At 31.7% G+C, this 27597-nt stretch overlaps 5 protein-coding genes across 14 annotated transcripts in view; 3 read left to right on the plus strand and 2 right to left on the minus strand.

The window, feature by feature from the left end:
* Nucleotides 1-588, minus strand: part of LOC145960404 (uncharacterized) — a 162047-nt gene extending 161459 nt beyond the window's left edge. For all 3 annotated transcript variants that reach the window (XR_014435347.1, XR_014435346.1, XR_014435348.1), the window contains exons 1-2: nt 305-588; nt 53-139 (exon numbers count right to left, since the gene is read on the minus strand). The gene's annotated coding sequence lies outside the window, so the exon portion shown is untranslated. The remainder of the gene's footprint in view (nt 1-52; nt 140-304) is intronic.
* An 880-nt stretch (nt 589-1468) lies between these two features.
* LOC145960714 (TBC1 domain family member 14) lies at nt 1469-8657 on the minus strand. 3 transcript variants are annotated; one of them, XR_014435446.1, is made up of 3 exons: nt 6069-8657; nt 5010-5138; nt 1469-4590 (listed from the first exon to the last, which is right to left on the minus strand). XR_014435446.1 is itself a non-coding variant. In XM_083080379.1 (2 exons), the coding sequence occupies exon 1, from the start codon at nt 7955-7957 to the stop codon at nt 6083-6085; it is 1875 nt and encodes a 624-aa protein (XP_082936505.1). In that variant the 5' UTR covers nt 7958-8657; the 3' UTR covers nt 1469-5138; nt 6069-6082. The 3 variants fall into 3 exon arrangements, 2 of the variants coding, with proteins under 2 accessions (XP_082936505.1, XP_082936506.1); XM_083080379.1 differs by having other exon boundaries at nt 1469-5138; XM_083080380.1 differs by lacking the exons at nt 1469-4590; nt 5010-5138 and having other exon boundaries at nt 6148-6317; nt 6458-8656.
* Nucleotides 7504-13407, plus strand: LOC145960709 (uncharacterized). Of its 3 annotated transcripts, none has more exons than XM_083080367.1 (7): nt 7506-9569; nt 9646-9799; nt 10047-10218; nt 10365-10440; nt 10598-10666; nt 10769-11352; nt 11590-13405. In XM_083080367.1, exons 1-7 carry the CDS (start codon nt 8874-8876, stop codon nt 12887-12889), a joined length of 3051 nt encoding a protein of 1016 aa, XP_082936493.1. In that variant the 5' UTR covers nt 7506-8873; the 3' UTR covers nt 12890-13405. The 3 variants fall into 3 exon arrangements, with proteins under 3 accessions (XP_082936491.1, XP_082936493.1, XP_082936492.1); XM_083080366.1 differs by having other exon boundaries at nt 10595-10666; nt 11590-13404; XM_083080365.1 differs by having other exon boundaries at nt 7504-9569; nt 10595-11352; nt 11590-13407.
* A 287-nt stretch (nt 13408-13694) lies between these two features.
* Nucleotides 13695-17672, plus strand: Sip3 (septin interacting protein 3). Of its 2 annotated transcripts, XM_083080381.1 has the most exons (8): nt 13696-14238; nt 14334-14426; nt 14521-14673; nt 14831-15121; nt 15204-15418; nt 15506-15729; nt 15837-16236; nt 16316-17547. In XM_083080381.1, exons 1-8 carry the CDS (start codon nt 14110-14112, stop codon nt 16641-16643), a joined length of 1833 nt encoding a protein of 610 aa, XP_082936507.1. In that variant the 5' UTR covers nt 13696-14109; the 3' UTR covers nt 16644-17547. The 2 variants fall into 2 exon arrangements, with proteins under 2 accessions (XP_082936508.1, XP_082936507.1); XM_083080382.1 differs by lacking the exon at nt 14521-14673 and having other exon boundaries at nt 13695-14238; nt 16316-17672.
* A 1585-nt stretch (nt 17673-19257) lies between these two features.
* On the plus strand, nt 19258-23773 carry Flfl (serine/threonine-protein phosphatase 4 regulatory subunit 3 flfl). 3 transcript variants are annotated; one of them, XM_083080370.1, is made up of 6 exons: nt 19260-20517; nt 20970-22568; nt 22663-22760; nt 23004-23104; nt 23201-23397; nt 23647-23773. In XM_083080370.1, exons 1-6 carry the CDS (start codon nt 20320-20322, stop codon nt 23731-23733), a joined length of 2280 nt encoding a protein of 759 aa, XP_082936496.1. In that variant the 5' UTR covers nt 19260-20319; the 3' UTR covers nt 23734-23773. The 3 variants fall into 3 exon arrangements, with proteins under 3 accessions (XP_082936494.1, XP_082936496.1, XP_082936495.1); XM_083080369.1 differs by having other exon boundaries at nt 19264-20517; nt 22663-22814; XM_083080368.1 differs by having other exon boundaries at nt 19258-20517; nt 22663-22814; nt 23004-23397.
* Nucleotides 23774-27597: the final 3824 nt, after the last annotated feature.

Here is a 27597-nt window from a genome sequence, read left to right on the forward strand (position 1 = left end):
GTTTACAATTTGCTGTTAATTTTATTAACTGTATAATTATGCATATACATACGATATGCATATACGCGCAATGAGCTTCTCTTTCCTCCTGTGACTCCTCCGGTTACCATTCGTACCTCCATTAGTTGTGTTTCTCAATCTGGAAGCAATACAGAGAGGGCGTTAGTGCACGGTAAACTTTTCGCGCGCTGTAATTTTTACGAGAAGCTTCTTGCTCTAACCGTTTTTGCTATAAACTTTTTAAGAGGCTTTTTGCCCTGTCGCTTCCAATACTTTTAAACGCTAAATAATGACATGTACATACCTGATCATGTCCACGTCGAACTTTCGATGCAACATTTAGCAGGAAAATGATTTGTGAAATACGCGAAGATGGCCTCGAACAGGTTCGGACACGCACGGGAACGGATCACTTATAACGGAATTACCGTAGTCGATTTTCTCGCACACGATATTTAACACGTTATCACGCGTTTGACACCTCGCGAGATATATTCGCGACAATTTTTCGACCGCGAGGTACTTTTAGACGATAAGAAAATGCGAGAAATACGGAGCGCGGTTTAAACGCGACTGTCGTTATCCGATTCGCGGTTCACTGTGAAGTTTGGCGATTATTGCTCGAAGAGCAATTGCGATTCTCGAAGTACTGAGACACGAACGAGAGGGCGAACCAATAGCAATAATCGCATATTTTTTCTTAAAAATAAAATTTGGAATATTTTAATAAAAATTGGAAATGAAATCGAGAAATAGTTCTGATTGTTACAAAACAAATAAAAAAATATTTCATCAATCAGCGCAGCTAATTACAGAATGAAATATATACATACCCGAGAGTTTATGCCAAATGAGGAAATATTGTGCGAAAATATACGAGGTCGGTATATTTTGATCGGTCATACGAAAGCGGATACGAGAAATCGTAATAATAACGATTATATATTTTTAACGTGTATTACGATGTGTTTTACGAGATATTCGCGATACTTTTTTACGCATGAAATACACTGGAACGATAATCACCGCGAGATTTAGCGATGCACTGTGATCGATTGACCGCGATTCAAAGTTCTGAAGTCAACCGAAAAGCATTATTTGAATTCCTGAAGCACCATCGACGTGAGGCGCGAATTAATAATTATTTGAATTCGAAGTATTTTAATAAACTAGAAAAATGATTAAAATGTTCAATTAATTATCAATTAATTTGTTCAATATACAGAATTTTGTACTATTAAATAATATTAAAGTAACAAAACACACTCGAAATAGTATCAAAATAACTTAAAGATAAATTAAACAATAATTTTTACAATAAAAATACTTAATTTAAAATACAATATTAATTTTTTAACATCGCATAAAAATATATAGATTCATACCATATGTAACGCAAGTACAATAGATTCAAAATTTAATGTAAATGTAGCTTTTACTTTCATCGAAGGAATAAAGAATTCAGGAATTCGATGTCATGCAGCATAATCTTTATTTATATACGAAAAAAAGTCATCCATAGATATGTTGCTGGCGTCATTTACAATATTTCTTAGACGTATATTAATATGTTTTTTCTTTCAGATCGTTTATCGTCCATTATATGATATAAAAATGGTCGTTATACTATTGCGATAAATATCGTTGATTCTTTCGAATTAAATTAGGAAGCAAGCATGTGGTTATATACATATAATAGTTCTCGTAGTATTGTAAAAGTTCGTTTAATAAAAAGCATAATTAGAGACGTCGTCGTGCATTATGATCTTATCGTTCACAAAAATGTTGAGAATTCTTCAAACTATAGCGTTACTTTATATATTTCTTTTATATCTTTTCAGAGCAAAATGTGTTCTTCCTTCAATTTCGTATTAAAAAATATGAAGATTTTTTCTCTAATTTGCTAACGTCTCTATGTATACTTTACATGTTTGCTCATATACATCTGACAAAATAAATACGGGGATCGATTCTTTAAAAAATATATATTACAATATTGCACTTAAGGTAAATGTACACGATAAAACGCGTATAAAATATACAATGAGTTCCTCTATCGAGGCACTAACGACAAGGAACACAGAAGTGTCACATAGTACATGCATGGTTGTTTGTGCACAGATTTTTACACGATTTTATCATACTTAGGCGTCGTATCTTCAACTTTACACGGAAGAAATTTAAGTCTAAAATATACGTAGGTATATCTACAAGAATACATTATTTATTTATAACATTGATATTTGTAGTAGTAAGATAATTTTCAAAAATAAATATATAATTATTACACAAATTAATATTATTACTATTTATTTATAGAAACAACATCTTCTGAGTTCAAGTTCAAGTTTAACACAATTATTGTGCACAAATGAAAAAGAATTACATTTTGAATATGTATCTTCTTGATATATCCTCCAAGAGGCAAAAAATAGATATACCTACAAATATTTTAATGCAATCGATACATGGACAAGCATACACATGTGTGCACATAATTATACATACATATATTTTTTTGTTCATAGCAAATCGCCTCTATAGTTACAATGTGATTATTGAGTCAGTTATTAAGGCGGACAAATGAGATTCTCGTTTTACTTCAATTTTTATCTTTTGGATATAATTAAATATCGCATTTCATTTCAATCGTTTTATCCTTTGGATATAATCAAATATCGCATTCCATTATCATGTCCACAACAAAGAGTTAGACAACTGTATTGGTTACTATTAGTTACATTAGTCAACAGTGTAGTTAGGTATATATAGTGTGGTGCTGATAATTGGCGATCCATTTAGATTACTTAGAGTATAAATGGATATTTCTTTTAAATGGTCTTTTTGCTTATTATAACCATAATACAGTTGGCACATTATCTGTTATTTCACAAAAATATTATATATTTAAATACGAAAGGATATTCACAATAATATACAAATAGTATGTTTCATATAATTACTTAAATGTTATAATTGTGACTTGTTACTTAAAGCTGTGGATAAAATCATTTCAATAAAAAAACAGAAATAAAAAAAGATTGAAATTTCATATATTATAGAATTTTCAAATAAAGTTCTCTCAATTTTTCTCACACACATATCTTGTAACATGAAATTTTAAAAATATATACATAGAATATATTCAAATTACACATCTTTTAATATTTTAATTTATAATATATGAAACTTTAATATAGTAAAAGAAAAACTCAACATAAAATATATCATCACAAAAATTAAAATCGATTGAATAAAAAAATCGCTATTTTACAATGAATGATATACAATTGCTACTCAAAATTTATCACTGGAACAGTAATTATTCTTAGTAATTCATTCTGATAGAAAAAAAACATTTGTGTCACACAAGTGCACAATGTGCAACTGTTTATCCATGTAAATGTAATATATGTAGATGTTTAGAGTTCCAAAATAACATAATTCATTGTGTTCTAGGCTAATATCTTATTCATTTGTGCTTTTTATATACATCTATAAACTTATTTGTTATGTATTGTTCATGATCACTAAATATTAGTAATTTGGAATAATGGATGGAATGAGAGTATTGTCGATTAAAAACTAGATATATGTATATTATACAAGTTCTCTCATGTTTCAATTCTAGATGTCCATTATTCACATCTTGAGAATCATGAATCATGTATTTTAAAACATATATCTTACTGAGAAGCACTAGAGAGTTTCGCACTAATTGCACAAATTATGATTATATAAATAAAAACGCATAACTATACATATACCTAAACATAAGACTAACAAACGCAAAGTGTAACAAACGCTTTAGACAATTCTGTCTCTTATATTTAAATGAAAGAATTAAACATGATAATTATCTCACATTATTTGTATCTCAGCGATTAGTTTTCCACAGATGTATGTGTGTATTTCTAGCCTCGCCATTCTGCTATGTCTTGCCCATTATAAAAGAGATATATGTATTTGAGTTTTTTATATTGATAGAAATGGTGATAGTCTATATTTCTGCATAACTTCAAGCTTCCAAGCCATGCTATATGCAAAGCTATTGCAATGTACTTGTGACTGTCATCCTGAAATATGGAGCAATCTTGAGACTGTGGTCAATTCATGGTATCTATTCCAGATATTAAGAACTAAAGTCTTTTCATACATCCATATTAAACAGGATGGTATACATAACAAGCACATACAATAAGCTTATTGCAGTTAAATTGTATGAAAATACATTTTCGAGATTACTCTCTTAGAATACAGTTCGATAATTATATATAGCTCATACATTCTTAAACCTTGAAATATATATCCTATCTTCATTATAAAGGCCACTCAAAAGACGGGACATGATAGGATTTCGCTATTTGGAACTCAATATTACAAATTGCCTTATATCATAGCAACAATAAGGAAAACAAAGAGATTATGTAAATATTATTTTAAAATGTGTAAACTACTAAAAAAACCTCCGTTGTATGTGTAAACATTTTATCACACACTTCATTATAATAATCTCATACTTAGCACCTTATCCACTGACTTTAAAAAACGACGAAGCAAAATAATGCAAACAGCACGCGTCGATTCGCACTGAAAAGAATTTCAAGACTGTTTAAAAAAAATTCGTAATTTATCGTTATGTTGCAGAAAATAAAAATATAATTATATAAACAGAACATTTCTTAATAATGTATGACAAACATTTGAATAAATAGTAAAAGATCTCGTTAAAATATTCGTTAATTTATTTCAAATATTTTATGTATGTTTGAATTATTTAGCTTTGCTTCTTCATACAAGCCAATATTGATCAAAATTTTTGTATGAAATATATTTGGTGCGGCACACAATCTCGATTATTCTATTAGATATTTATTATGATACGCGCTATCTCATGAGTATTAGAATTTCAAAATAACAGTTGAATATTAGCGAGAATCCTCTTTTTTAATTTCGACATATTTAATTCTAGTCATGTGAATGAGCTTAAATGTTTATAAGAATAATACCTGTGTTGTAGCAGAGTATATTGAATAATATTCTCGTATATTCGAGTATGTATCTCAGTCCTTCAGTCTTGAAGAAATCGTTTCCACAGAGATATAGATTCGTAAAGAATATATCAATATATCTCAAAACTGAAATGCAGCAATACAATAATGTTACATGTCGATGTATGAAGCAAGATCGATAGCATTGCGAACGTTTAAATATTTATCATAAATTATAAAATATTATAAGCTTCAATAATTTATGATAAAAATTAAAATAAATGAAATAATATGTATACAATTGAGCGAAACTTTCAAATTAATATTAGTCAATTAATAATATCCTATTCAATTTTAGATATTTCGGATATTATTCAAAAATTTACAAACATGTCATCAGTTCGAAAATATTAAAAATATTAAAATACAAAAATATTAAATGAGAATAGATCTATCAACAGAGTATATCATTTACATTTCAGATCATTTTTCATAATTTCATTCATTATAAGAAACATGTCTATAACTAATCAAAACAAAGTCAATTACATTATTTACACAAAAAATATTTTTATAACAAGTTTTTTAATCATTTACATATATATAATTTTCAAAGATTTATAACACACACACATACACATGCATATATATATATATATATATATATATATATATGAATGTATATGTGTATGTATGTGTGTGTTATAAAAGTTGAAAATTATTCGTGATTTCTTTTATGCAAAAACTTCTATATTCTATATAACATCTTTATCAATTGTAAAAAGAAAACTTTAAACATACATAATTACATACATATATATATATATATATATATATATATATATATATATATATATATAATTTTAATAAAAGTATATATTTCGAAAAAAAATATATTAATTATAGTACTGTAAAAATAAAAATATACAAAATATAAAAATCGCATTGAATTTTCAACATTTTAAATAATTTAAATAATTTTAAATAATCACAAATAATATATGTAAAACGTTTTTGCATAAAGATTCAAATTTTCTTATCACAATAAGAAAAATTGTAATTCAATTTTGCTAATACCTTTTGATACTAAATTATGCAGAAAATTTAACCAACATTTGCTGAAATGTTGTCGTCCCAACAGTAGTAGACATTTGGCTAATACTGTTGAATAAAGATTCTGCTTGTAGATTCTCTGGCAATCTAGTGAGAAACTGCGCACCATGTACAAAGTCCATTTTTAACAACTCTTCCTGATACAAGTGTAATACACCTAGAGCTGTTCTGAAGAGGAACTCATCTCCATCTCTGAGAAAGACATCCCAGACTCTACATGCAACATCAAGAGGCATTGCTTTGGCATATATAGTATATAACCAATCTAATAGATATAAATCTGGACTTAATCCAGCTACAGTGAAATGGGAAAAGACTTTTGGCAGCTTATGCGCAAGAGCACTGGAATATACCTTGTAATAAGTGTTCATTCTTTTTTGGTCCAATGTAAAGGCGGCTCTGTGACAAGGATAATTTAACAAATTTGCAAAGCAAGCAAAGGCGTCTGATGGTTCCATGTTTAATGATAGCACAGCACCAATAAAACTCATTCCTTGTACGTAGCCTACGTCCGGTCTATATACGGCATATGCTGCCAAAATACCCTCAAGGCTATTGGATAATGGTCCACCTTCTTGAAAGACACATAAGGTAGGAAAGGTACGAGATACATCTAATCTGATTGCAGCTAATGATTCATTGTTTGGGCTCGACATTGCTCTATCTAAGCAAAGATTATAGAGATGCGGCGTTATATTTAAATTATTCGAAATCGCTAATTTCCATACTCTACCACGTACACTCGGCGGTAAACCACGCCACCATAACTCCCTCACTTTCTTCGTATTCTTAACATTCTCGAATTTAGGTAAGACATACACATTCCATGTATTAGAATCCTCGGCTAATCTTTCCTCTTCCTTCAGCTGATACTCTCGTTGTTGCTTACGCTCTTTCTCTTCGCGCAGTTCTCTTTTCCTCGCTGCTTCTAAAATTGCAGTGTATTGCTTACGATGACGTTCTTCTTCCAGCGCATTTTTAGCTGGTAAATTTGATGGTCTCGGCTGTTGGATTAAAGCTGTACTACCGCCTACCTTGTCGATATTTCTCGACGGACTACTGGTAGGTGTCGACTGCTGAGAATCCCGATTTTTCCATGGAAACACATTCTTTGTAAAAAATGAGTTTAATCCCCAACGTTTAGGTGCTTTGTCATTTTTCTCTACAACATGTTGCTCATCAGTTCCCAGGAAGCTTCCTGACGGTGATATTTCGCTAAGGGAAGACACTGTGCTACTACACGACCGTGGCAGGCTATTCCTCGGACTGCTGTTCGCACTAACATTCTCGAGCTTTATATATTTGTCTGTTTCAGATTTGCTGGATTGTTCCTTACCGTTACACGGAGACTCCAAGTATTGAGAAGTACAATCGTTTTGTGCATTGTTGGGGGTTTTAGCTTCCTCCACAGAATATAGTTGCTTCGTGGAAGGATTGTAAGCCAAGGACATGCTCTCCAGGGCATGATTCAGACTGGTTCCCGCTACCCCTACGGAAACCACATTGCCCGCGTCGTACCATTTGTTCTCCCTAATGTGCACGCACAGAGCCTTGGTCTTCGTTGTCGGTATGGGCGCCACATCACATGCCAGCGCCTCGTCGACATTGACGCTGTCGCAGCGCACCGAGTCCCCGTTTAAAGACACCAATTGCTGCTTGCCGACCTTCGGCGCGATGTTACTGGCGATGTAGCAACCGGACTCGCGTCCGGCGACCTTCACCACTTGGAAACTATTGACGGCATTGTTGTAGCGTGACTTTACGCTGTCCCCCGATACCTGGAGGCTCTGCGACGGGACGGGAATCGGCGCGTTGGTGCCATTCGAGCGTGGAGACGTTGCGGGGCTCTTCATGGCTGATCGCGATCGCCTAACCTCTCGTCCAGGTCGCCTCTGATCGAGGTGGATGGCCGTTCGCGCGTCGAAGGAGTCGACGCGAGACTCACGAATCCGTGCATGCTTCCTTATCGATTGTCAAGGGTCTGCAAAGGGCCAGCATGGAAAACGACGGTCCGTTTCGACGGTACCAACGATACGTCGACTGCTACGCGTTCGTAGCAGTCTGTGGACGATTCGCAATCCCAGCGACTCCTAGAGCAAACGGTAAGATCGGTCGCTCGAAGTGTCACGCGCACGTCGCATATCCGTAATATTCTCACTCGGTCTCGGCGACCGTCTCATAAAATCGCAATTCGAATTCTATATCGGTCAATGGATAAGATACTCGTCGGTCGCGTCTAAAAATACAGCATCCGATAATATCAGATGCGAGGAACGAGAGGATCGAAGTGTATATAGTCACAAACTGCAGCAAAAAAAAATCACGCTCTTTGAAATTGGTCACGAGATCAAAGAATCGCGTGCATCACTGAAAGCACTATTGCACATTAAAGACGGCCGTGCATGAAATTATCTAAAGACGAAAACATAACCGGAATAATTTTATCGAGATGAAATAATCACGACTTGTATTCTACTAAATAATACGATAACATGATTCTCTCTTTATAATATTTCTCACAAAAGAATGATGCTGATGTACGGGAAAATTTTTGCGTTGCGATAGTGTCTTTAACACGATGGCGCATTCTCGATTAAAACGTTGGCGACATTGAAGAAGGGAGGAGTGATAAATTCAATATGAAAACGGATGTTTGAGAGATATGGTTTGAATGATAAGAGAGATATGTGTTTGAATCTCGTAATTTCTGACTGAAGAGAATTTTATCACGGGACTCGCGTAATTCTACGCTGCATTGGAGTATCAAAAATGCTGATCTACGATGTGCTGCATAAAGAAAAGGTGTATCATATTGTCGCCAAGGATCTCAGAAGCTTCGGAGTTAAATATCGCTTCAAAAAGAGTATGCTTAAAAGCGAAAGACCCGAGGCATGCAAGAATATCTCTAAGAGAGTCTTCAAGACTGCTTTGTTTTATCAGCCTTTGGATATTGTGAATTTGTCATCAGGTGCCATAGTTCATGTTCCTGTATTTGTGATTCAAGCCTCGACATTCCTAGAAAAGTATATTACTCAGGAAGGTCTCTTTAGAAAGGCTGGATCCCAGGCACGACAGAAGGAATTGATGTCTCGTCTGGATAACGGTGGCAATTTAGGCGAGAAGAATTACGCGATCGATGTCGCTAATTGCTTAAAATCTTTCTTCCGTGATTTGCCAGAGCCATTGATTCCATATACATATCACGACTTGTTTGTGCACTGCGCATTGCTGAAGAGTTATCGGGTACAGGCATTACTGTTGGCATGTATACTATTACCGCCATATCATTTAAACACTCTGGCTTTTTTCATGGAATTTTTAAAAAAAGTTTCCATGTATGAAAAACAAAACAAGATGAGCATTGAAAATTTGGCAAAAGTTGTTGGACCAAATATTATGCCATTGCAAGATACATCCATGGCAGCTGTACAAAACAGACTGCAAATGCATTTAACTATTATTAAGGTAATAGATGTTTTTAAGAATGTTGATTGCAATATTGTAAATGTATCATTATTTAAAAAGGAATTATTATATATAGATTCTGATCGAAAATTCGGAAAATATTGGTATTTTACCACCTCATATCGCCCAAAGTATTTCTACTGAAACAAGCGGCAGCACAGATAATGGATTAGACTCCTTTGAACATGGAAATTATAAAAAGAAAAAGCATCGTAGTGGAAGTCTTACACGTAAGCCATATTGTATATATGTATATATAAAATATTTTTACATATTGATAAACATTAATTCATTATATCAATTAAATGATTAGCAACACACTAACAAAATATATAACATTATCTTCTATAAAGTAAAATAAAAGAATAAAATATTAAACAGAAAATGTTAACAGAATTAATGAATTAATATATACTTTTTTGACATATTTACCATATTTGCAATATTTACAATATTATATGTCTGCATGTTCTATAGGAATGTTTAATGGTTTGAAGAAAATGGTTGGAAAAGGCACAGATGACACACCCAATATCAATCATCTACATCCTGCTATACATCCTGCAGTACTATCAAATATGCCTTCAAATAAATTTACCAAAAAACGAAAAGTAGCTGAAAAAGAATATCCTCCAAGTGTAAAGAAGAAGTATGAAATGATTAATTTTTTTACTATTATTTTTATAAATTTTTATTTCTCATGTACATCCATTATTTTAATACATATATATATTTTTTTTCAAAAATTAAATATATGCATAAATTTAACATGTTTTAATTTTTCATATGTTTTAGGAGAATGACTGAAAAATTAGATAAACCAAAAAAATTAAGATTGAGTTTGGACAAATTTGCACCTAAAAATAGACAAGTAAGTAAATGTGCTTCTAATATACATTTGAGATTTCAAAAGTTTATCTAAATCTCAAATCAATAAATATATCTCTTATAAATTTTGAGATCTGTAACCAATTAAATAGTATTATATAGTACTATATTAATAACTTTGATGAAATATTTTTTAGAAGAATGCTGATGATTTATTGGATTTATATATGAATAATTACAAGTCGAGTAGTGAAAGACGTTGGAGTTCAGTAAGCAATTCTTTTGATGCATATAGAATACGTAAATATAATGATAAAATAACACATTTAAGATCAATAAAATATGATGAACCATTAAATAATGATTTTCAGCAAGAGTATGATGATATATTTATTGATGCCACTGTGGATTTATCAGATGATGATGGCGACCAAAATTTGCTTATAAATAAAAATCATTGTAAAAATGATGAGCAATGGCATATGAATGTAAGCACAAATTCAAGGAAATTAGATGCTACGGATGAAAGTGATAATATTTGTTTAATTCCTGAAGAAAAGACTGATTCGGAAGAATTTAATACTTTTCCCAATGCTGACACAATATCTTTATCAAGTGATAATTGTGAAGAAGATTATGTCAAAATCTCTAAAAAAGAATATGAAGAGATAAAAAACCGAGTTTCTGCAATCGAATCGCGTATTTCTCAAGAATTTGGATGCATATATAATGAGGAAAATAATATGACTGCACATTCAGTAAATAAAGTACAAACAGCATATGAGAAAACATTAGAAGAGGCTAGTATCGAGAATACTTTGACAAGCGATTATTTAGCAAAGAAATTGAGTAAGGAATTAAAAATTAGAAGATCAAGAGAACATAAAATAATAAGATCTCCTAGTGCAAGGAAAATTGGCTCATTAAGAAGACGTTCACAGGAAAAAGTTACAAGGTACTTTTGGATTTTATTCAAATTTTTATAATTTTTTTAAATATATGTAATGTAAATGATGATTGTAACTATATTATATATATATTCTAAAATTTCACTATTATTATTTCTATGAAGATAAAAAAATACTGCATCAAAATAAAAAAAAAATTAAATTAGAATATATATAAAGATATTTGATTAGAATAATATAAAAGAATTATTTGATTATATAATGAATTATTGTTTTATTTACAGCAAACGTATTAGACGAACTGCATCATGGCATATTTCACCAGAATATAATTTACAGCACCATGCTCAACTCGAAAGACAAGTAAATGTTTATCCTATTGAAAAACAATCAAATTTATTTTCTAATAAATATTTAGAAGAACAACCCAATTCTACAGAAGGATGTAACGGAATTATATCTAATAATACGAGAGACGAGATAACATGTTTACATAATCAAATGAATGCATCGATTTCTCGTTCAATAGAACAATATAAAATATCAAATAATGATTTGAATCTTTCTGGATTTAAAGATTTACATTTGGCAAATAATTGTACAACTTCATATGTGCGTAGAGCATCATCTTTCCATGGAAAAGACTTTGTAAATAATTCGTGTTATTTTGATAAAAAAATAGATGACTTAAAAAAAACCAACAGTCATCAGAACATAACTTTAAATAATGATTCTTTAAAAAGAGATAATATTGTTTCCGAAGGCTCAAAGGGAATATCTTGGAAAGATGCAGATAAGTACTTTCAATCAGTATCTCGAACAAACACACCTGCTCCACAAACTGGTAGGGCATCGGTCGCAAAACTTCGAACGCAAAATGCTGGTATGGTTCTAGCTAAAGCAAAATTATTTGATGAATGCACAACAAAAACGTCAGAGTTTATTCCAGCCAACGTATTAAACAAAAAACAGTGTGATAATAATGCAAATAAACATTCTCTGAATACAATGGATGTAAACACTGAACATGTCAAGCAATCATGTAAAAGAACACAAGTTTCTCGAAAACAATCTAATAAGGATTTGAAAAATAAAATGCTATCTCCAAATGCATCAGTACAAATCAAGACACAAATAATAGATACATCATTAAAACCACTTCAAGAACGATTAGATAAGAATTACCGTTCTGCACAAAAATTTGAATTGCAAAATCAGAAACTCTCGAATAAAGATCAAATTATACATCAAACTTTTTCTAAAGATAAAGGAATTAATGTTACAGGTAACATAGAAATTCATCAAAAAGAAAATATTACTACAAGAGCATCACCATTGGTAAAGATGTCTATCAGTACAATGCTGGAGAATTCAAATATGTCTCCATATAAATTAGATGTTAACAAAACACCACATATTAAGCGACCTTTAACAGTAAAAACTCCAAAAAGTTCTAAATTAGTGCGAAGACCTCCAGTTGATACACGTAGAACGCCATTAAAAGCAACAGCACAATTAGGAACTCCAAAACGTCAAAGCCCTAAAAGTATCTTGAAAACAAAAGCTCTAAGTATGCATACATAACAGATGCAGAAACTATAATCATAAATATTATATGTTAAATTCATGTGTTATTCTCATATATATATATATACATATATTATTTTAAGAAATTATATAATTTTTATACATATATATTTTTTTTATAAGTATATTTGTTTTGTGGTGTTCCTAATATATTAAATATATTAATATTAACAGAATATACAGAAGTTAGTAGAAAAGTAGGAATAGAATGTCATAGATAAAGCTAATAGTTTATGCATATGTTTAAAATCACAAACCATTACAATTTTAAGCCAGTGGCTATATAAATGTGATATATAAAGAGATGCTTTTATGGAGGAGAAGGAGGGAAATTTATATCTCTCCATAATTTACTTTTTAAAGGCTTTGAAAACAAAATGAAAATGTTATTTGAAATACTTTTAAGAATCATTGCGTATATCTACCATTGTTCACACATGTCCTCATTAATATGTATTGTCATTTACATGACAAATTCAAATCAATTGCAATATTGTTGCTCATTAACATGTAATACAAATCATCGTAATTGACATTTGACTTGTGAATGTACCTATTATATCATAATATAATTAAATCGTTATATATATATATATATATATATATATATATATATATATATATATATATATATCCTTTGCTACTTTTTCGTTAAAGAAGAAATGTCGCTCCCGCTCCTTTTTAAATCTGTTTGCGATAACGTACTTGGAACAACAACACATCTCTGATGAAAGCAAGAATCATCACTATCCACGTGTTCAACGCAAAATGTAATCATTGACCAATCACGTGGCACCGCCTGGCCTTCGCTTACTGTCAAATTAATGGTTGACATTTCATATCTTACGCGAGTAATTAACGTTGAGATAAACACTGTAATATCCTCAGTGATTATATTATCGTGTTGTGTCGAGATTTTTTTAAAAGATTTAAAAAAAGAGAAAAAAACATCTGCACTGTCATCGGCGACATGACGAAAACGAATCATTTATTTATATATACACATACAGCGGTTAGGATAATCGAAGATTACCGCGACGATATCAGCGCCACGTTTTAACATCGCAACTCGTGTTGGTTACTGATACAGCTGTTGAGGCACGAAACCGTCGTAAAATTCTCCGTTTGACAAGTGTCACGTATATCTTTCTCTCTTTCGGATACGTAAACGGGATTTTTTGCTGGCTGACGAGAGAGTGAACGTTTTCAGCACGAAAATGAGGGAGGCTGGAATTATGCTGATAAGCACCGCGCTAACGTGCGTTGTTATCGGCAATGCGTACTATCAAAGAAAACAATTCTATCCGACCGTTGTTCACATAACCAAATCCAATCCGAGCATGACCGTGAGTTTTTTTTTCGTGTTTAACGTGCCGTTTCCGATAAGCCACGCGACCGCCGTGCACTTATTGCCATTACATATGTATTGCTTTGTGCTCAGGTGATTTACGCGCAAGGATTCATACTCGCGTTCATGATAAACGCCTTTCTACGAAAGATCTTTTTCGGTACCCTACGCGCTGCCGAGCTCGAGGTGAGTCGATTGAGGTCTCTTGACATTCTCTTTTTTGACATTTCTCATCTGTCCGTCAATTTTTCCGCATAACGCTATTTGTTCTTGCTTGCAGCACCTGGTGGAGAAAGTGTGGTACGCGGTGACGGAAACATGCTTGGCATTTACAGTGTTTAGGGATGACTTCAGTCCTAAATTTATAGCATTGTTTACTCTCCTCTTGTTTTTGAAGTCATTTCATTGGCTTGCGGAAGATCGTGTCGATTATGTGAGTTAAATTTCAAATTGTCACACTTGAAATATTGGTACATCATATGATACATCGCATACATTTGTATGATTTTTATTACATGTAGCAAAGTTGTATGTAATTGTTTATAATTACTTAAACATACACTTGATTTAATTTATATCTTGTTATGTAGATGGAAAGGAGTCCAGTAATAACATGGTTATTTCACCTCAGAGTTGCTACCTTACTAGGGCTTTTATTTGGTATAAATTTAACAATGATACATTATGCATATAATACAACAGCCACTAAAGGACCTTCTGTACAACTTGTATTTGGTTTTGAATATGCAATTTTGCTGACTGTTGTGTTTAATATCACTGTAAAATATGTTTTGCACACTATTGATCTACAAAGTGAAAATCCATGGGATAACAAGCCAGTATTCTTGTTATATACAGAATTGATTATTGGCTTATTAAAGGTAATTGTACTAAGAATGAGATTTTTATCAAAATTTGTAATTTTATATATCTTGTGAATCGAAACAATTATTCCTCTTGCAGGTTATCCTCTATGTTGCCTTTGTGACTTTAATGATAAAGTTATTCACATTACCTCTATTTGCATTGCGTCCTATGTATTATACAATGCGTGACTTTAAAAAAGCTTTTCATGATATTGTAATGTCACGAAGAGCTATCAGGAATATGAATACACTCTATCCAGATGCTACAACTGAAGAATTAGCTGCTGCTGATAATGTCTGCATAATATGCCGGTAAGAATACAAATTGCAATAAATAAAATAATATTATCTTATAAGGTCTTTAATGTGATTTAATGTATGCATATTAAACTGATACAGGGAAGAAATGGTTGCAGCTAGTAAAAAATTGCCATGTAATCACATCTTCCATACTGCTTGTTTACGTTCTTGGTTTCAACGTCAACAGACATGTCCGACATGCCGTTTGAATATTTTGCGACCTACGCCGAACAATGCACCACCTAGACAACAAAATCCTCCTCAGCCAGGGCCACAGGCACCTCCTCAACCTCCACAAGCACCTGGTGGCAATCCCCCTATTGGTATGATTTTATATTATATTATTATTTGTGTTAGACTCTCAAGTTTTATATATGTGAATAAATATTTATGTAAATAAATATTCATTTTTACTATTTAAAATATATAGGACCGCCGTTTCATTTTCCACTATTTTGGGCTGGATTACCAGCTCCAGGAATGCCTCAACAACAGCAGCAGCAGCAGCAACAACAACAACAACAACAGCAGCAGCAGCAGCAGCAACCACCTCAGACCAATGCTGGAAATACGCCTCCACCTCAAAGTATACCACCTACCGGAAATATACCGCTTTTCCCACCGTTATTTCCTGCAATAGTGCCATTGCCACCTATTCCTGTACCACCACCAAATTTAACCGAATTAAGCGAAGAAGAGCTTAGAGCCATGGAAGGTAATTTGCGACAAGCTGTTCAGGCTAGAATACAAACGTTGCAAAGAATTCAACTTTTACTAGATGCAGCCAATGCAATGATGAATCAATATCAAACAGTGGCTGTTACAGCTAAGTGAGTGTGTAATCTAAATTATGTGTTCTATAAAAATATAAACATTTATATATAAATAATGTGAACCTCAAAATTACAGCATTCCTGTGCATAACAGTTCTACAAGCAATATCGATAATACATTGGATACATCTACGATGGCAGAACCAACTGCTGCAACCAGTACAGTGCATGCAAGCGCTGAGATCACTGGCGAAAATTCTCAGGTTAAAGTGGAAAATACTCCTACTCCAAGTACATCGAAAGAAAATACTTTTCCAAGTACATCAAAAGAAGATGGGTCAACATTTAACGAATTTACCGAATTGTCAGATTTGTCTAGGACTGAGACGGAATCTTCGAACGAACAAGAAATGCTACGCAGACGTAGATTACAAAAATTTTCACCTCCGCCAGCAACAGAATAAATAAAAATAAAATTGTGTGATAAAGATTATGTAACATAATAGTCTTTAACTTGGTTAATAATCGGCCTCAATTAATACAAACAATCAATTGAGGACAACAATTGATCAACAATTGAGGACTGTAACAACTAAAGTTTGGATTTTGTGATCGATATGAGAGAGTTTGTTACGATATTCAAGTCGGTCAGTCAATCTATTAAAGACAGATAGAACTAATTATAAAGAATTCTCTAGCGATTGTTAAATCCAAGAGTTAGTAATAACTGAGACTGAAAGCTCGAGACTCAAATCATAAACTGAAGTTATAATGTCAGCATTCATAAATACATGAAGAATTATTTTTTAATGAAATGACAATTTTTTGTCTTTCTTTTTATAAATCAAAGTATTATCTCTCTATCATCAGAGTGTGTATGAAAATATGATAAATTAGTTCTATTGGCTTTACAATTTTGAGATTTACAAACATATTTATCTGTATATAATTAGACTTTCTTGGTTCTTTATATAGTCCTTATAGTTGTATAGAAAAATTTCTTGTGAAACTTTGTGAAATTCTATATTGGGATAAAATGTACTCGAGTACTTTTGCTCCTAAGCTTTAATATATAAAAGTTTCTCTCTTATGTATAGTTATAACCATATGTAAATAATCAATTTTTCTCTTTTTATGAGTAAATTAAGAAAAGATATCAATATTAATTACAACAATAATAATATATACAAATATTTCTAATAATTATATATAATTTATTGATATATGATCTTTTTTCTTGTATTGTAATAATACATTATTTGCAATATGCTTGTAAAATTATATATATGAGAAAACAGGGATATAAACTTTAACTTGGTTTGAATAAATATGATTTTATAAACTCCTCCTACAAATATAATATTCTTATTATGATACTTGATTACATACGCAAACAAATGGATTTTTTCAAATAAAAAAATTTCAAAGCATTATGCACAAGTATAATATTATATGTTAAAATATTTTCACACAAGAATATATTATTTTTCTAATCCAGTATGTGATACATATGTATAATTATATTTATAATTCAAATTGTTTCAATGTAATTTTATATGCATGTTTGTAAACTTTTTCTTTTACAATTATTAATTAGTAAAGAAATGAATATTAGTAGAGAGAAATAATTCATTTTGTCAATGTATTATAACTTATTTTTATTAAATATACTATGTTTTTTTTGTTTTTTTGCTATGAATACGTATGTAATTATTTGAAAATGTTACTTTCTTGAAAAAAAAAAAACTTTTACATTTGACGAATTATAAATATTTGTGACAAAACTAAAATCTAGTAACAGATGCGATTAATATGATAATAATTAAAACTGTATGCACAATAAGAAACAAAACGCTGAATTGTCTATCAAACTTTATTGATCAATCGAAAGATGTATTTATAACCTCATTTTAACATCTCGAAAATGCGCACGCTCTCACGATTGTTGCAAATATGTGTATATCTGTGACGTCGACTCATTGCATATTAAAATAAACAGAGTTCTTCGGTAAATTTTATTTGACTAATTTACGTCTATAATAACATAATGCTCACAAATGTAATCATCGCACTTAATAGCCATTTAATTATTTTTCTACAATAAAAAAAAAACGATTCATTTATCGAATATCGATATTGAATTAAGTAACATATGCATCCATACGCACACATACTTGCAATTTTATAAATTTTTATGTCATGTATATTCTGTCTTCTTTTATATATATTATATGTCTAATTTTTAAACTAATTTGCAAGTATTGTTTGCGTGTGTTATATGTGTACAAATGTCATATCTTAATAAAATTATCTTGAAAGAAAAAAACATGAAAAAAATAAGAGAATCGTGCATTAATTGCAGTGTCAAGTTGCAAATTTAAGAAAAATATACAGGTTGTAAATCTCAAAATTATATATTACACGTGTTCATCTCAAGAATATGAAGTATTGAATGTCAAATTTCTTTTATATATATTAAGTGAAAGTAACAATGTGAAGAAAACAATCTTATATTTTTCTAATACTATCGTAAATCGAGAATCATTTATTTGTCATAATTCGAAAATGGTTCGCAATCCAACTATTGCTCTGTTTTTGATGGAAATAAGGGACATTTGGAATTATTTAAAAAAATCGATCGGATTCTTCGAGTAATATATTTGTAACATTTTAACGTTCGATGCGATAAACGTTTCAGAGTCATCACTTCTCGAAATAAGTCGAAAAGTCGGCCATCGTGACATCAGCGATCGAAAAATCCACCATCGGATCCTTCGAAGAAAATGCACTCGCACGACGTCGACGGGAAGAAAGCGTAACGTTTCTCAAACGCACAGAAAATAAAAAAACTCGCACGGGATCGACAAGAACGCACCGTCTTATCGACGGCGTGACCTTCGAAGAGGAGATCGTTATCACCGAACGCGATCTAAATTTCCCCGACTCTTTCCATCCATCGTAACATCGTATCGGCCCATTGATATTCGCATAGAATTAGCGACCGCTAGTCCGTCATAAGCTGCTCGATCGGTAAACTTAATTGTCAGATAAGAGCGTCCCCGCCATCGCCGAGCAGTCGTTGAATTTCGCGGTAGCATCCTTGCGACGTATGCGGGAGACCCCGTGGCGCGTTGTTATGATCTATCATGGCGGAATGTAGTGTTGTGGCTGCTTGTGGTTGCCTATGTCAATTTTGGAGTGATATAGCTTAGGGGAAACGCGGGAAAAGTTTGGGCGAACGGCGATGCGAGCCGACGACGACTGTCACGGGTATTCGCGCGAGATAATCGTGTTCCTATGAGCAGCCGCATCGCGGAAGTAGCCTCTATCGTTCGGGCTCTCTACGTTCGTCGCCGCCGCCGCCGCGGGAAGAATCGTGCACAGCAGCGAGAATCGTGCACGCAGCGTTCGCCGTCGACTCGGGGACCATCGTCCGCCCAAGTGGAACCGCGACAACGTTCGCAGGCCGATCGAGTGTCTCGTACCCGACGCCGGCGCGTCCCGAGCACGTCGCGATCGCGACACGTGAGAGTGCGAGGACGTACGTCGCGCGGACGTTTCCCGCGCGCGCTCGTCCCTTTCGGGGAGAGTTTCTCGTCCGGAGACGCACCAGGAGCATCGCCGAGGAGCGATTCGCGCGAGGAGACTCGCGGTGCGTCGTGCACGTTTGGCGTAGTTGTAGATAGCTCAGCGAGGCCGCGAGGAAGGCTGGGGAAGTGCGGAAAGACCATTGCTCTTGCTATGCTCCGTGTCTGGCGACACGCGCGTTTCCTCCAACGATTGACGCCAGAATCGACTGGCGTGTAAGACTTGGTGTTTGGTTATTCGTCACACGAGGTCCCGACTGTAACGCTAGTCTCGCGCAGCACGCGCGTGTCTTTCGATAAAGACGTTGATGTACCGAGCACATTTTGTTTATACTATACATAAGATGCAATAACGAGAAACCTTGATGAGTTGTACAAGGGCATGTGGAAATTCAACATATCTCAGTTTTTGTCCACTCATTGATTTGTCGAGTACTTGAAGATTTCCTATAAAGAGATCATCGCTGAGAGAGCCAAAGATCGAGTTAATTTGAAAAGGCATGCGGAATAGTTGGTGATATTAGGGAGAGAGTGCACTAATTAGTTTTACAATATGACGGATACACGTAGGAGAGTAAAGTTGTATGCTCTTAACGCAGATAGACAATGGGATGATCGTGGTACGGGTCATGTTTCCTCCTCCTATGTAGATAGATTAAAAGGGATTTCTCTTTTAGTAAGAGCGGAAAGCGATGGCTCTGTTTTACTGGAGAGTAGAATACAACCTGATACAGCATATCAGAAACAACAGGTAATGAGCAGTTGAAGAATTTCATTTGCTTGCTTTGATTACGACTGTAAAAAGATTCTTATGATTCTCTTATATTTTGTCTTTGTCACATTTGTATCGATGATCATATGTGTTACACTGGTTATGATATATAGCTAATGCAACATTCTGCGATTTAGTTATAAATATCAATATTTATGAACAACAAAACTACAGAATGGTATTAGTTTTATGTTAAAAAATAAAAGTAATGTACTTTTTTATAAAATAACATATTTCTCTAATTTTTTGGTAAAATTTGAAAAAAATATAGAAACTGATCTTTAATATTTTTATATTATAAACAATGTTTTTTATATTATAAGTATTAATATATTAAATATATAATTTATATAGCGTGATGTAGAAGAATGATAAAAGAAAGATTGGTATTGTACATAGACACGTACAAGTAAATTATTTTCTGATTTTAGGACACTTTAATAGTATGGTCTGAAGGAGATAATTTCGACTTAGCCCTAAGTTTTCAAGAAAAGGCTGGCTGTGACGAGATATGGGAAAAGATTTGTCAAGTTCAAGGCAAGGATCCATCTGTAGAAATTACACAAGACATTGTGGAAGAATCCGAAGATGAACGGTTTGATGATATGTCAGATGCAGCACCACCCATTGAATTACCTCCGTGCGAACTTAGTCGATTGGAAGATATTAACGAGCTCATAGAAAATTGTTTAACATCCCCAATGAGAAAAGAAAAATTAGCAGTGGCGCTAGAATCCGAGGGTTATATTAAAAAATTGCTAAACCTTTTTCGTACGTGTGAAGATTTGGAGAACATTGAGGGATTGCATCATCTCTACGATATATTTAAAAATATTTTCCTACTCAATAAAAATGCATTGTTTGAAGTTATGTTCAGCGATGATACAATTTTTGATGTTGTTGGATGTTTGGAATATGAGCCAACGTTATCTCAGCCAAAGAGGCATAGAGAATACCTGCGACAGTTAGCCAGATTTAAACAAGCAATTCCTATTACAAATACCGAACTGTTAGCTAAGATCCATCAAACGTACAGAGTTCAATACATTCAAGATGTAGTGCTGCCAACCCCGAGTGTATTCGAGGATAACATGTTGAGTACATTGAGTAGTTTTATATTCTTCAATAAAGTTGAAATAGTGACTTTGATACAGGATGATGAGAAATTTCTTACTGAACTTTTTCGTCAGTTAACAGACGAAGCGACCTTAGATAGCAAGAGACGCGACTTGGTTCTTTTTTTGAAAGAATTTTGCAATTTTTCGCAAAATCTTCAGCCACAAGGAAAAGAGGCGTTTTATAAAACATTAACAGCACTTGGTATACTTCCCGCTTTAGAAATCACTTTGGCGATGAACGATGCACAGACAAAAACGGCTAGTATAGATATATTGACTTATATCGTGGAATATTCTCCAAGTGTTGTACGAGATTATACATTACAACAGATAAATAATACAGAACAGGACCAAATGTTAGTGAATGTAATAGTTGCTCAACTTGTCGGAGATAGCGATCCTGAGTTGGGCGGTGCAGTCCAGTTGGCTGGTGTGCTACGTTTACTTCTGGATCCAGAGAACATGTTGGCTTCTGTTAACAAATCAGAAAAGACTGATTTCTTAAATTACTTTTACAAGAATAGTATTGGTACTTTAATAGCACCTCTCCTAGCAAACACAATCGGGGAACGACCTGCGAGAGAGGATTATAGAACAGTACAACTTTTGGGATTGATATTAGAGCTGTTATCATTCTGTGTGGAACATCACACATACCATATTAAGAACTGCATATTGAACAAAGATTTACTTAGAAGAATATTGGTTTTAATGAAATCAACACACACATTTTTAGTACTATGTGCACTAAGGTTTATGAGGAAAATTATAGCTCTAAAGGACGAGTTTTATAATAGATATATAATTAAGGGTAATTTATTTGCCCCTGTATTTGATGCATTTGTAAGAAACAATGGTAGATATAATCTTCTGGATTCGGCTATATTGGAAATGTTTGAATTTATTAAATTGGTAAGTATTGATAGTGCTTACAATTGATGGAGAAGATAGGTAAAATCGCGTTTTCATTGCTTTTACTTAGGCATTTTGTTGTATTTTGTTTTAGGAGGATATAAAGTCACTATGCTCACATGTTGTTGAAAACTTTTCAAAAGAACTGGAAGCAATTGATTATGTACAAACTTTTAAGGCATTGAAGTTAAGGTACGAACAACATCAAGACAAATTAAAAGATCGTGATAGAGCTACAATTGACAGGTATATACATTGTGAAATGTATATTTTCTATATTTCTGCTGTGAATGAAAATAAAATGAAGACTAAAATTATGTAGAATATGTTACATAACAGACAAAATAAGTGTATCAATACAGAAATTGTCAGGCTAATTATTTCTATATGTCATAATAGATATGCATTGAAATATTTTTTTTTGTATGTGTGTAGTGTCCCATCAATTTTGCGGAATAGTCGGTATCGAAGAGACCAGAGACAGCTAGAGGAGGAGGAAGAACTGTGGTTTAATGAAGAAGAGGAGTATGATGAAGGTAAAGCAGTGATGATAGCAGCAAATGTTATACTTCCAGTTTCTACTAAGAAACAATCGTTATTTTTAAATTTTGCACTTAATTTCATTCTTACAGATTCGAAAAGTCATCAGCAGCAACAGCAACAGCAGTCTGTATTAAACAACAACACTTCTAATAATAATATTACCTCACAACAACCGCAAATCAATAATAGTTCATCAACAACGAATGAATCGCCAATTGCGTCGGACATAAATCCTACTCCGGCTATCGGAACTGTGGAAAAAACAGGAACTGCACTATTCAAAAAGGTAAATCTTCTAAAAAAATGTATACACACACGTGTATGTATATATATATATTTGAAATATTATAATAATACAGTACAAATGTAAGATAATATAATAAAATTTTTTTTTTTACATTTTTTAAGATAATTGATATCAAATTTATATATATTCCATAATAATTAAGTTAGTTTGTAAATTGCAACTTATATACAGAAAAATGTTATAGTAATCTGTAGATTTTGTATGAAAATATTAAAATTTAATTTTCAGGGATTAGTCGATTATGAAGGAGATTCAGACGAGGACGATGACGATTCGGAGTCAAGTCCCTCCCCAAAACGACAACGATTGTCATAGTAGGCAAACTTTGAAAGAACAAGACATTTGTGATTTTTAATTGCTATTATCATTTCACGACCCTCCTACATGTAAAAACTGATCTATCTCCTCATTTTTGAAAGAGATATAGATCGAACTCTTGCTAAGGAATGGACACAACAATAAGTGCTTTTAAAAGAGATGTGTGGTGGGCACTCATTCATAGGTCTGTCTGTGTTGACTTGTGTATAGTATGCAAAACATAAATAGGGTCTGAATGAAAACTGAGTAAATTATATCGATCGAATGTCAGTAAAACAAAGAAAGAATGAACTTTCTTTAATGAAACAAGCAGTGGTAGTATTGTGGCATAATATGTAGCACAATGTACTATATAATGCATAAAGAAAAGTTACAGATATTAAATGAATCATAGTCCATTCCACTTGTCTGGAAACACCTTGTGCACTAGGGAAAATAATCTCATGGATAATTATGAATAAATTAAGAGGAAAATTTGGCTACATATAGTCAAATTTAACCGATTTACAGATATAGAAGCTCTAAGCGTATGCTTAGATATTCTGTAATGCTGTAATGTCATAGTTAAACTGTGATTACAGTAATTACAATTATCTGGTAAGTCTGTTAAAAGGAAACTTACAATATGCGTTGTAAGATCAGATTCGAAGAAGACAAAGAGTACCGCGATGTACCGCACAAGAACAACCGAGCGCTTTGTTTTGCCATTTCGTACGTTTCTTATCGCCTGTTGTGCGATAGAGAGACCTATGCTTTGAGAGGGTCAGGCACTATAAAACTTTATCCAGTTCGACAGAAATAGTATTTAGTTTGTATATATATGTATATTTGTAACGATTGTAAAACACAATCATACTTGAATTAAACAGAAACACATAATTTCTTTAAGGAATCAGTTCCCTTTAAAATACTTTCAATAAGCTTTTCGGTTGTCAATGTAAGTAGTAGTAATTGTATAATAAATATTTGATTTATGTATATTTACCAGAGTCTGCACTTCATGCCCAATGTTAATCCTTGATGTATAAAGAATTATAACCTGAATGTGTATCATGCGATTCTTGAATATTAGGTTTCAAGCATATTGTTCATATAAATTATTTGTATCTACATGGGCAAAATGTGAAGCCAAAAATTGCAGAAAAACGCTTTATATAAAAACACTACTTTCTAATGTTTTATACACATAATTTAATTTTGTTAAATTATAAACATGTTTATAATGCAATATATACTTTATACATATATATTGATAAAAAAAAGATCGCACAGAAGATGCAATATAAAATTCTAATTTGTGCTTGCTATTGAAGATTTGACAAAAAATTTTTTTTATAGAAACAGTAAAATTTGTAAAACATTTTTAAATTACATATATATAATTGCTTTAAGTACACATATATATATGTACAGATACATAAATATATTTGTATATTATAAGTATATATTTTATATACTTATATATATGTATATATGAAATATGTATTTATATGTATTATATGTGTGTGTTATTATATATATGAATCAGCTCCATAAAAAAAAAATATCAGTTATGCAACCGATAAAGCTGATAATGAAAACATAAGTTTTTAGCATTTTATTTATATAATTTCTATAGCATGTATTAAAAACATTTATTTTTGCATTGTTTTTGACTTAGTTAATTTTATACAGAGTGTTAAAAGCTAATGTACAAATTTTCCAACAATATGCCTAATATCTGGAAAAATTTCCAAGACTGCTTAGAACTGTAAGTACATATGCTTGAAATATCGCAATGAGAGGATACATACATGTACACATATACATATATATTGACTTATGATACTGTGAAAGAGAGATTTAAAAAATTATTTCACATCACGAGATGAACAAATTGTGAATATCTCAATAGGCAAATTTGCTGAAGCTGAGTGATACATGTACATAAAATGTTGTGCAACTTGGACTGATGATGACAAAAACTGAAATGTAACAAAGGCTAATATTAATTAATAAGTAAGATGATGCTGAGTAATGTTGTTCTTTATATGTGTTTTACATATATCCACAATTATTCGATAAAATTTTAAAAAAATATATTAAACCTAAAATGTGCTACATTTTGGGTGCAAAGAATGTGCAGTAAGTAAAAAAAAGTAAAAGTGAATTAATATCTAAGTGATATTAGAGAATAAAAATGCGATCTCGTGCTATTTCAATCGAGAAATTTGATATATACATTTATACAGAGTATTCTGGACTATGTTCTTTTTATTCATTTCGTCATCATTGATATACTTAGTTATTGTCCGCAAATTCCAGTATCTGTTTGTTTCGATTTTGTATTAGTTTTGGATTTTTATTTAGTTTATATACTTTGAAAAGAATGAAATATACAATATAAACAATATATTAATATATTATAAGTATATATATATAGTAGTATATATTAATATATTATAAGTATTATATATTTATTCAAATTTGTAAAATAATTTCTTTAGGATTAAATAATATAATATTTTTAGTCATTAAATTGAATACAAATAGAAGGAATTGTTCTATCTCAATCGTTTTATTCATTGTTCATTGAGAAGATGCTGATTTTGTGTCTTCTGTTAAATTTAACATTTGATTATATATTATGTATACAGTTTTGAACATATATATAATACAATAGTCTAAAACACTCTGCTTTAAAACCGTCGCCGAGATCGCAGATATACATTTTTTCAACCGTCACATCAATGTAATATTAAAGGAAGAAGATGAGATAAGCACACAATGTACAATATCACATATTAATAATATGCGTTTAAATTATGTAACGATTGAATAAGCTTTTTCTTTGAAAAAAAATATACAGACACAACACACATGCATATACATATATAATATTATATATATATATATATATATATATATATATATATATATATATATATATATATGCACAGAAAAGGAGACCTTTTTATATGAAAAGCTATTCGTGAATTTTTGTGAATTAAGAGCAAGCATAAAAGATATACAATCCTGTGTGTATTATGATAATAAGTGAATGAATTGTAATTGAAAAATGATATTTTGCATTTTATTCTACTGAAGAATGAAAGATTAATCAGGCTAATAAAGAAATAATATCTAAATACACAGGATTCATAGCACAAACAAGCAACTATTGTCGAAAAAATTTCTTAACTTATACGAATTTTGTATCAGACATAAATTAATGAATAATTTATTTTTAAATTTTATTGACTATTAAGAAATTAAGATCAGTTTTTGAAGCGATATAAAAAAAGAGAATTATATTAAAAAAAGTATTTATAATTTAAATTTATATCAAATTATATTAAACTATATATATATATATATATATATATTCAAATTCTCACATTAGATATCCATGACATATTTTTACATATATTATGTGATTTGAATTTATACTGCTTTTCATTATATTCTGTATAGAAATACGCATTAATAATTAATTACATATTGATGAAAAAAAATTAAATATTTATATACAGTGTACTTATAATGTGCTGGTATTATGCTATGAATCCATCTCATTTATTAGAAAGTAGATTGTAAAGAAGTGAGAATGTGTGTTATAAATGTGTGTTATACAAATACAGTGTGTTGTAGAGGTGCGAAGAGTATTTAATTAAATAAAATCTAAAATTAGTAGACTATATATTTGTTAATGACCGGAGTTTTAACCTTTCTTAATATCTATTTTGAATTTCTATCAAATATGAATGTAAATAATTATTGTGACTTAATCTAATTAATATGTATAATAATTGTAAATATTTATAAGCATTATTTTATATATTTTATATTAGTTTATTATTTTATATATTCTTTTTCGTATGT

Source organism: Camponotus vicinus, unplaced genomic scaffold (assembly GCF_025532165.1).
Source record: "Camponotus vicinus isolate PSW18456_S1 unplaced genomic scaffold, iyCamVici1.0 SCAF_10, whole genome shotgun sequence".
Classification (NCBI taxonomy): domain Eukaryota; kingdom Metazoa; phylum Arthropoda; class Insecta; order Hymenoptera; family Formicidae; genus Camponotus; species Camponotus vicinus.